At 39.4% G+C, this 10,359-nt stretch overlaps 1 protein-coding gene across 1 annotated transcript; it reads right to left on the bottom strand.

The window, feature by feature from the left end:
* Nucleotides 1-2,281: 2,281 nt before the first annotated feature.
* LOC150082458 (uncharacterized) lies at nt 2,282-9,932 on the bottom strand. The gene is made up of 4 exons (XM_090377517.1): nt 9,664-9,932; nt 9,300-9,506; nt 7,337-7,480; nt 2,282-2,830 (listed from the first exon to the last, which is right to left on the bottom strand). Exons 1-4 carry the CDS (start codon nt 9,769-9,771, stop codon nt 2,756-2,758), a joined length of 534 nt encoding a protein of 177 aa, XP_090233643.1. The 5' UTR covers nt 9,772-9,932; the 3' UTR covers nt 2,282-2,755.
* Between the last annotated feature and the right edge of the window lie 427 nt (nt 9,933-10,359).

Here is a 10,359-nt window from a genome sequence, read left to right as displayed (position 1 = left end):
TTGGTATAAAGGAATGGTCAGGTCACACCTTGAGTACTGCGTGCAGGTCTGGAAGACTCATTTTAGAAAGGATGTAGGGTTGGTAGAACGAGTACAGAGAAGGGCAACAAGATTGGTGAGGGGAACAAAGGAGTGGTCTTATGAAGAAAGGCCTAATTTCTGCAAATTGCAGCTTCTGGAGACTAGGCACTTGCGAGGCGATCTGATTGAGGTGTATATGGCCTTGAATGGTTTGAGCAGGCTCAATGCTGACAGGATACTTCCGCTTGCTCAGATTAAGAACCTGAGGGGGTATACATTCAAATTGAAGAAAAACAGTTGCAGAATAGATGTGTGGAAATTTTCCTTTAGCCAGCGAGTAGTTGATTGCTGGATTTCACCCATACGGTGAAATGGGAAGTTTTTTTTTTTTTTTTTGGCTGATGCTGTACAAGCTTGCTTTCTTGCATCATATCCCTCAACTAATGCTAATGCTGAAGTAGATAAACGTTTTTCACGTTGAGAGGATTGACCTAAGGCCTTGTCCTCACTGACAGTCGGAACGGACAGAATGTCATGGACAATCAAAAAGATATGATGGTCGGTATGTGTTTAGCAAGTGCTACAGGTTGCTGCACCATGCAGACAACCTACAAAGAAAACACTACGATAGCAGGCCATTTTTACGGATTGGCCGCCCAGGATTCCAATCCCATTGAGTATTTGTGGATGAACTGGAACTGGAGAGGAATGTTCGCCGGCATTATCCTCTGCTCACTCCATTCCGGAAACTCAGGAAAATTTTGTTACATTTCTGGTCTCACTTTTTAACATGACCCCATGCCACGTCGTGTTCGAGCAATGAATCTTGCCAACCGGGGTCCAAAACACTATTAACTCATGATCATTATAAAGCGAAAATAAAATAGTGGTGAACAGTAGAAAATGGGCACCTTCAACATGCAGAGTTTAATTTAGCAATGGATTATAATTAACCACGGTTTCAGCAATTATCTATTGCATTTTGTTAATTTTTTATTAAGTTTTAAGCAACTAAAATACATTTCAGAATAGCAAGTTAGACTCTTCCGGGAATACCGAATTATTCGGGTGAGGGCTGCAAGGTTTCTTTGCCCAGAAACTCAGATTTTAAACAGACCATCAAATTGATACAATTTATAGATACAATCCTCTTCGGCTTCATGCCTTGGCGCAAAATTAAAAAAAAAAGGAATGGTCAAATGAGGGGAGAGGAGTACAAAAAGATTATTATATTCTCCCAGAAGTAGTGATAGAAAGATGAATTTTTTTATGTTTGATACCTTCAAATCTTTCTAGCAACCACACTAATTTTGGTTTCGATCTGACAATTCCTTTTTTTTTTTGGCTAGTGCTGAATAAAGTGCAGTGTCGCAATAGATAAAGTGGAATCCAGATCAGTGATTTGGGTTCCTCTTTCTGAAAGGGAAAATACCCAGAACAATCCACGAAGAAATGGTTGCTGTTTATGGCAACCATTTTGCCATAAACAGCAACCATTAACTGCTGTAACATAAGCAACTGCTGTAACATAAGAAACTGTTGCAAAAGTTGAGGTATTAATCCTGGAAGATCGCTGTGTTAGAGTCAGAGAACTAGCTGCAGAGCTCCAAAGTAGCGCATGGTCTCTAGAGAACATCATCCATCAACAGTATAATTTGATCGTATATTTTTGAATAGTTTCAAGCAGTTTAAAATAATCCGTGCACAATAAATAATTTTTTTCAGTAATTCAGTTCTCAGGGAAAATAGTTCATGCAGGCGTTAAACAGGAACGGGCCCAAGGATGAGCCACGTGGAACTCCTGTTATTTATGTAAACGATACAGTTTACTCTTGGCATTTTGCTTTCACAATCGTAGTACTGTTTCTTCAAAGGTCTTCGAGCATATTTATAGTTGTGTCTGACACGTGGTGGTTTGGTAACCAACACTCACAAGAGGAATGTCAGGATGGCAGTAAACTTCTCAGTTATCTGAGCATGGTTCATTCGTTAGCTTCTTAAAAAGCCAAAAATTATAGATGATTTCGGAACATTAGGATAACTTCGAAACGAGGATTTTTATAAATTAATCAGTAACTGCTGGTTCGTTAAACAAAATAGCTTTGGACATTTAAATTCCAAAATATTTTTTATTAATGAAATAAATTCAACAAAAGTATTCAAAGAATTATTGGTTTATTATTATACTTTTTAAGTTCGAAAACGTATAAATTCTAATTTTACAGGCCACAGATCAGGAAGGAAAAATAGAGATCTTTTTCCATAAAAAAATGACATTTTTCAATTCATAAACAACATAGAAAGCTCTGAAAACTCCACACGTGAGGCCTGATCAAAACTTTCTAAGACTTTGTCTATTTTTTTAAAAATTAGGATACATGGAACATTTTTATAATTGGTCCCCTTGAAAGTATTTTCACCTTGATGTGCAAGTGTCCTAAACGTTCCTTCTACTGCTGGAAGCGTCATTCAAAGACTCTCATTCAGCTGGATGGTTGGAATGCCAAATCTTTGTGTTCTTACAGCTACATTTTCAGTTTGGGGAAGAAATATTACACGGGGCAAGGCCAGGTGAATATGATGTTGGAGAACTACAGGAACGTTTTTTTTGGTCAAAAGAAATCTTTAATGGATAGTGATGCACGTGAAGGATCAGGAGCATGTGATCAGACCTTTGTATTAATACAATAACAGCAAGGCATCATATGGTGATAGTTATGACAAATGTTGCATTCTATTCCTCTTTGAATGACTTGAAGCAGAAGAAGGTTCCAACGGCGTACAGTAGCGAATTTATCAGGCCAAGAGACTAAAGAGAGAAGGAATAAAAGAAAATTAGGAGTACAGTTAAAAAAACTGATGAAATTTCAATAATTTATTCGAAACTAATTTAAATGAATTGTATTCATTGCGAGCCAGGTTGGTTCGGTTGGTTGTTGGAGGGACTTAGGTACATCAGCAACTAAGGCTATATTGTGCCATATATAGTATAAAACATCTGTAAAACGTGTGTGCTCTGTGGTCGATTTTCTGTTTGCTGGAAGTGGAACCGAGTTAACCACGTTCGTGAAAAAAGGCCCATAAAAATTATTCGGTTTGCTTAGAAAATTCGAACTCAGGTCTTTTCCACCTGGTGTGGGGAGGACGTTGATTATACGAATTGTGTTACCCACGAGGGCCCCCTCTTGGGTAGCACAGTTGGTAGAATCGCAGACTTTCCCACACCGGGTGGAAAGAGCCTGAGTCCGAGTCCCATCGAAGAAGTGTGGAATTTCTATGGGCTTTTTAACAAAGTGGCTGAGTTAGTCGGTCTCAGGTGAGGTCAGCACGGTTTTTCCCTTCCGAAAACTAAGATTTTTGCCCACCAAACAGAAAATCGACCACAGAACACACGAGATTTACAGACGTTATATACGGAGCAATATGATCTTAGTTGCTGATGCTCCTAAAACCATACTACAACAACAACAACCCACGAGGGCTTGCAAGCCAGATCCAAGTATATCGATTAATTTATAGAACACGACACGATATTACACAAAATCGAACATCATTCTGAGAATAATTTATATCACAAATATAAACATGCGTTAATAATGGTTGAATTGAAGTTGAAGACTCGACTCTCTTGCTACGTGTTCTGCCTTTCAGCCCAGTTTGTTCGATCGAAAAGCAGCTGCTGTTTCGATTTTCCTACTGTACAATTAAAGTAATCGAAATGGCTCCTCTTAGCAACGAAAACCTTGAAACTGTGATGGTTACAGGCATCAGTTCGAGAAAAACAGTGAAAGCAGTCGCTGTGGTCTCATTGATTGTTCCTGGACCACCCATAGGAGTTAGGAGAGGCTCGTTTTTTACGAAATAAAGAAAACATTTTTGTTGCAAAGTACAAAAGACCACGACTACACAAAACCCTTCACAGCGCAAGCGAGGTGTAAACGTGCATCATAGGTGCATCAACTCGCCAGAATTGAGTGTACACTCGCTGGACAAAAAATTAGAAATCTGCATTTGGCGTCAACAGATAAGGTATGCAAATGTTTGTTGTCACGGTATGATCACAAATTCCTTGGTATCAGATAAATACTGCACGCTTTCCTGCGGCTTCTAAGCAGATCCTGTCATAGTGGAGACAGATGACCTTTCCGATTCTCAAAAAGGTGTTGCTGGAACACGTCTAGCCGGAGCTACACTGAGAAAACGAAGGAAATTATGGATATGTCGAAGCAGTCATCTCAAAAGAGATGGTTGCTTATACCCTGCAGTACTTCATTTTTACCTGGATTGTGGTGGATTCTCTCAAGACGGCAACTCAATTGTCCCCCGTTCAAAAATTGAATTTGTATCGTTGGATGAATAGTTCCAAGATTTCCAGCATCTGCCCTAATCACCTAATTCTTCAGATCCGAATTCGTAGTTCTCTAACAACCCCTTACCTCATCAGCTGACAAATATCCTGATGAAAGAATGGTCAATCTGAAGCAAAATTTCCTCAGACATGTTTGGAATTAATTCCACGACTCGATTACGGCTGTAATTCGGGCAATAGGTGGCCCTAATAGATACTGAATAAATTTTTTCTAATTTTTTGTCACTAAGTACACCTATAAAGAGTGCTATAACAATATAATCTAAAAAAATAAAGCAGAAATTAATAAAATCAAATAAAAAACACGAAAATCCATACATTTGAAGTATGACAGTTTTCTTGAATGAATATTTCCTGGAAAAAATCATTCCAGGGGTGTACTTGTCAAACCAGTGACACAACAACTCATTTGAGAGTTTTGGGGATTACTTTTCGATAAAAGCTGTGGTGGCTTTTTTTTTGTTGTTTATGAATTTTGATAGAGGCGAGAGCGATTCGACACTGTCGTAGATCTGGTTAGACAATCCTAGAGAACAAACTCCCATACCAGGAAGATTACCTCAATGCCTTCAAACTCCAAATCAATCCCCTAAAATTGACATATCATCTTCTCAGTAAAGGCCAGCCAAACAATGCTGGCGTCTGTGCTCAACGGCTCCAAGTGTTTAAAGGATCTGTTATTTGACTCGAAGCTATCAATCACCGAGCATGTTAACCTCATACATTTTAAGTTGGCTTCTCAACAGTGGATCGTTAAGCAACAGCTGTCCCAAAACGGTGATCCACACCTGCTAAGAAAGATAAATCGTATCCAATCTGTACAGGTCGACCTATATGCATCAGACATATAGACCTGAGGTGCTGAATCCAACTTCAAAGGAACTTTGCGTTGGAATTCTGGCTGTTTAAAATGGGCCAACTTGAAGTGCCACCCTTCCCCAGCTTTCAAGGAAACACAGACTGTGCGCCTAGGTTCCAGCTCTGCTACTTGACATAGTTAAATTCTGGGCTGTTGTATTAAGAGTGTACAACGTCATACTTACTCGATAAGAACATTAGTGATGTGCCACTTCTACTACAAGAATATCTCAATGCCAGTTTATATGTTTATTTACACTGAGTTAGGTTCACCCCGCCTTTCAATGTATGTTTAGGAATTCACTGGTCTATGACACTGGTGAAGAATCAAAGTTACGAAAGGCTGACATAAGACTGCAGTTTGCACTTTTGGCGATCAGATTTTCAGTGTCTGCGAGGACGAAAGGGTCAGCGTCGACATTTTTCCGATTCGGACGTGGAATGATGGTGGGGATAGAACGCGCGGGTGCCAGTATCTCGACAATAGCCAATGTTTAAGTGTTTCAACACTTACACAACACTTCGAACATATTTAAATGTTGTGGAGTCCATTCTAAGACTTGTAAGGCTGTATTACGAGCAAAATGTGGCCTCACGATGTATCAGGTAGGTGTTGCTAATGAAAAAGGAACTTAACTATAAACTCCCTGGTCCGATTATGCCATAATGGGACTAATTATACACTGTGCTGCCACTTTATTAGGTACACCTACTTAGTAGTGTGTTGAGCCTCCTTTATCCTTCAAAACAGCCTAAATTAGTCTAGGCATAGATTGAACTAGATGCTGAAAACGTTGTGCAGGAATGGAGTACCAAGCAGACATGAGTGTGTCACGCAGTTCCTTGAGATTCGACGGAGGTGTAGGCCTGCAGCGAACAGCCCTTTCCAACTCATCCCAAAGATGTTCAATAGGATTGAGATCCAAGGACTGAGCGGGCCACTGCAACAAAGAAAAGTCAATCATGCTCCTGGAACCATTCCATAATGATTCGGGCTTTGTGTTCCGGCGCATTATCCTGCTGGAAGTAACCATCTCAATGAGGATAAACTGTCAACATGAACGGATGCACTTGGTTAGCAACGATGTTTAGGTACGATGTGGCATTCAGACGTGAATCTATGGGTATCAATGGACTCAACATGTGCCAAGAAAACATGCCCCAACACCATAACACTGCCCCCACTACCTTGCACAGTAATCGTCAGACATGACGGGTCACAGGATTCATGTTGCTTTTTGCCAAATTCTGAGCTTTCCATCAACATCATGCACCAGTAACTTCAACTTGTCAGACCAAGCAACTGTTTTCCAATCCTCGATAGTCCAGTGCTGGTGTTGCTGTGCCTACAGGATGCGTGCTCTCTTGTTCTTCATTGATAACAAAGGTACGCGATGTGGCCGTTGGCTGTTGTAGCCCATTCACAACAAAGTGTGACTAGTGGTCCGTTGCCATATTTTGTTCTGCGCACCAAGGTTGTATTCTGACATGATGTACGACATTGTGTCCCGTCTGTTTGCTTGCATAATTCTAGCCATCCTCCTCCTCTGACCTCTCTCATCAACAAGCGATTTTCTTCCACAGGAGTGCCGTTGAGAGGATGTTTTCTGTTCGTTGCACCATTCTCGATACACCCTTGAAACTGTGGTGCGTGAAAAGTTCAGGAGAACTGCCGTTTCAGAGATACTTTGTCCAGCACGTCTTGCTACCATGCCACGTTCGAAGTCCGTTAGATCACCCCTTTTCCCCATTCTTGCTACGGTTTGTACGCTTGATACTAGAAAGGTTGTTCAGCTGCATTTATATCCACAACTGTGGTCATGTGACTTGCAATGTTGTGGGACAAACCATTTGTAGGCAGCACAGTATATATACATCTTATAGCGCAGTTAAACATTTGATTCAATTCTAATAAATCGACACATACGGTAGTTCTACAGAAATGGGTCCACCATCATCCATCACTGAAATATTCCCTTCCATACGGTTCTGACGAAATTCAACAACCCGACTGGCTTTCTCAGTCAGAAAAAAAAAACTATTAGCAAACATGAAAATATTAAAACAGCAAACATTTTTTATACTTACTCCAGCAGCAATTTTTCCATCGAAGTCTATTTCTCGCATTCGATTTCCGTACAATTCTTTGGAGCTCCCCTCATTTGTCAAAACAAGCAGGGAGATACTTGTGGTAAAATAAAGAAGACACGAAATCGCAGTGTATAACAGCTCCTAGAGATAAAGAAGTTATTTCAGTTTCACGCTGTCCTAAACTGTCAAAATTGAGGTCATTTAATGATGGACATTCAACTTAGCCTAGTTCATAATTTATCAGATTCATTTACAGTAATTTTGTGGTTAATCAGTAGGAATAGCATAAAATGATTATTTTAACCATCTGCCTATGTTGAAATATAAAACAATAATTATTTGAGTATTTATTTTTGGGTACCGTGGGCCAGTGTCTCGTTCAGGGAGGAAATGTACTGTCCACCCGTTCCAAAGACCATGAATGGGACAATGGACGATAGACAGTCAATTGTCTGTCTGAATGTTAAAGGAACAGTTGACATGGTCAAAAATTTTCAACATGTTTCGTGTCTGTCCTTCCAGTTGATCAAAAATTTTAACTGTGGTTAATTCAATAGACCAACAGAAACAAACTATTGAAGCCAATAATTTTACATCTCCTGTACTTTGTACATTTTAGAGTTTGATATGCAAAATATCGATCTTACAGAATCCACAAATCTACATTTTGATATCGATCCTACAGATTCCACAAATCTAAATCTTGTTATTGATCCTACAAATTCCAGAAATCTAAATCTTGTTATAGATCCTACAAATTCCAAAAATCTAAATCTTGTTATAGATCCTACAAATTCCAAAAATCTAAATCTTGTTATAGATCCTACAAATTCCAAAAATATACATTTTGATATCGATCTTACAGATTCTACAGATCTGACCTTCTTATTGAAGCCCTTCCATTACATCTTCCCGATATATATTTGTGCTCAGGAACACCTTAGCTTCTTTCTTACAGCACGGCAGAATTTTCAGGATTAAAATCAACGAGTTTTAGGATCTCACATCAGATCCTTAGAGCAGTTTTTTCACTCTGCAACAGTATACGAAACTGAATCTCGACAAGTTCTTAATGATTGTGTGCCAGGAGAATGCAATTTCTATATTTTTTTATCATGGAAAATTACTGGAAAATTACATCAAGGTTCTGGACATCTTGAAGAATGTTGGTGGGGATGAAACAATGTTTAAATTAGTGAAGTGTTTCATCACACTAGTATCCAACTGATGGAACAGATTCATTCTTCAAAGTTGGAATTCCAATCTGAAGAATGTCCTCCAAGAAGAACGGGAATGTAACCCAAGCCTTTCCAACATGGTGTGGAAGAAATCAGCGATAAAAATCATTATGCTTTCCAATAAGGCATACGAGCTAAGAGTAACTCTCCTGTAACAGTAAGCTTCTACACAACAAGGACTGATCATACCTCTGTGTAAGTCTATGCCTTCACGCGACATCATGGCGTTATACCATATATACTTTCATACAAAAATTCATTGGCTATTAATGATAATGTCCTCGCGGGTAGCTAGTGGATGCGTCTGTCCCACGTTGGGTGGAAAGGGCCTAGTTCGAATCCAGTGAATGACGCAAGGAATTTTTGTGGACCTTTTTCACAATATGGTTCTCATAATCGGTTTCAGGTGAGGGTTGCATGGTTTACCCTCCTAGAACTCTTGTTTTTCATCTAGTAAACAAGCATATCGACCACAAACGCTTAACATTGTTTTAAAATACACACGCGTATTAATTATTTTGCGCCCCATTTGTACCTTAAAATTGTCCATAAGCTTAATTCTTATTTCGACACAAAACTGGTCTTGAAGAAAACGTGGAATAAAGAATGTTCACTTGTAGGTTGAGTGATTAACAGTGACAATAGATGGCATAATAATGTTTTTGCTGCGTATACATAATAGACACGAAAAAAAAATCAATTATTACTTGAGAAGTACTTACGAATAGAGTCTTAGGCATCTGGATGGATGTTGAATGATGGAGAAGAGAGCTAATGAACAGTAAAAAAGTGGTTATCATGGTCCCGTAGGTGGTCAAAAAGAAAGCCGCATCTACATGTCGTTGAATAATCGCTTCTGTATTTGTTGGTACGAAAAGAAACATTTGGCTGTAGTGTCCAATCAGCGCCAAACAGATGATATTGAAAACCTGTGGAATAACGAACAAAAAACTCTGAATTTCGCACGCAGAGTTTGAGAACACAAACACAATTAGAATTATTAAAGATCATCCTGATATTATAATTAATAACGTCAGAATGATCGCATTCTTAAATTAAACCACTAAAGATTTGAAAGTCACTTACAGTTTGTCCCATTTTTAGCAATCCTGGTATCGAAATCAGGAAGGATTTGTTGAGAGCCATCGTGCTATAACTTAACGTAGTGGTTACCGTTGCTCTGTCAGTAGCCATAGACTGAACATCTGCGTAGATGTTATCAAATATGAGATCGATGGGATGGCAGTACCTGCACGAACGCAAATGGCTTGGTTGGTAAACGACTTGTTCACATCCGTACTTTCGAAGGGTCGATCGAATGACTTGGCAAATCTCGCAACGTATCGCGATGCGGAGTAAACACCTCAGTGACCTTGTTTTCTAATGAGCATTATATTCGCCATTGCTTTTCTATCGGCTAAAGGTCCTTACTTAAATATTAGCGGTAGTCTTAGCTTTGATGTAGTTGTTGAACGACATGACGTCGAGAAGGTGAAGAAAATTAGTTGCACAATCCGTTTCAAAGATATTGAAGACACGGACGTTGTACGAAACACTAAAAGTAGGTGCTGAGATACAGCGAATGGGTAGCACGCCTGTCCAATTTTATAAGTCGGTTGCAGTCACGCATGCATCGATTAGATTTCTTTCACACGTGGAATCTAAGAACGCCAAACAAAAAGCCTTTCAGCCAACCTTAAGTTCAAACAGGGGTGTATGCTGAGAGGCAGGGGAATCAGAGGGATTAATGTCTCCGGAAATTTGGAAAAATGATTTATCAGC

The sequence above is a fragment of the Mastigoproctus giganteus genome, chromosome 7 (assembly GCF_048544385.1).
Source record: "Mastigoproctus giganteus isolate SK-2022 chromosome 7, ASM4854438v1, whole genome shotgun sequence".
NCBI lineage: Eukaryota > Metazoa > Arthropoda > Arachnida > Uropygi > Thelyphonidae > Mastigoproctus > Mastigoproctus giganteus.
The sequence above is the reverse complement of the archived record's forward strand: the minus strand, read 5'-3'. Positions and strand labels throughout refer to the sequence as shown.

Excerpts from the sequence above, each read along its gene's own strand:
- LOC150082458 (XM_090377517.1), bottom strand. The coding sequence starts at position 9,771 with ATGGCTACTGACAGAGCAACGGTAACCACTACGTTAAGTTATAGCACG. Across the intron at positions 9,507-9,663 it reads TGCTAAAAATGGGACAAACT|GTTTTCAATATCATCTGTTT; the intron begins GTAAGTGACTTT and ends GTTATTCCACAG. Across the intron at positions 2,831-7,336 it reads ATGGAAAAATTGCTGCTGGA|TCTCTTGGCCTGATAAATTC; the intron begins GTAAGTATAAAA and ends TTCTCTCTTTAG.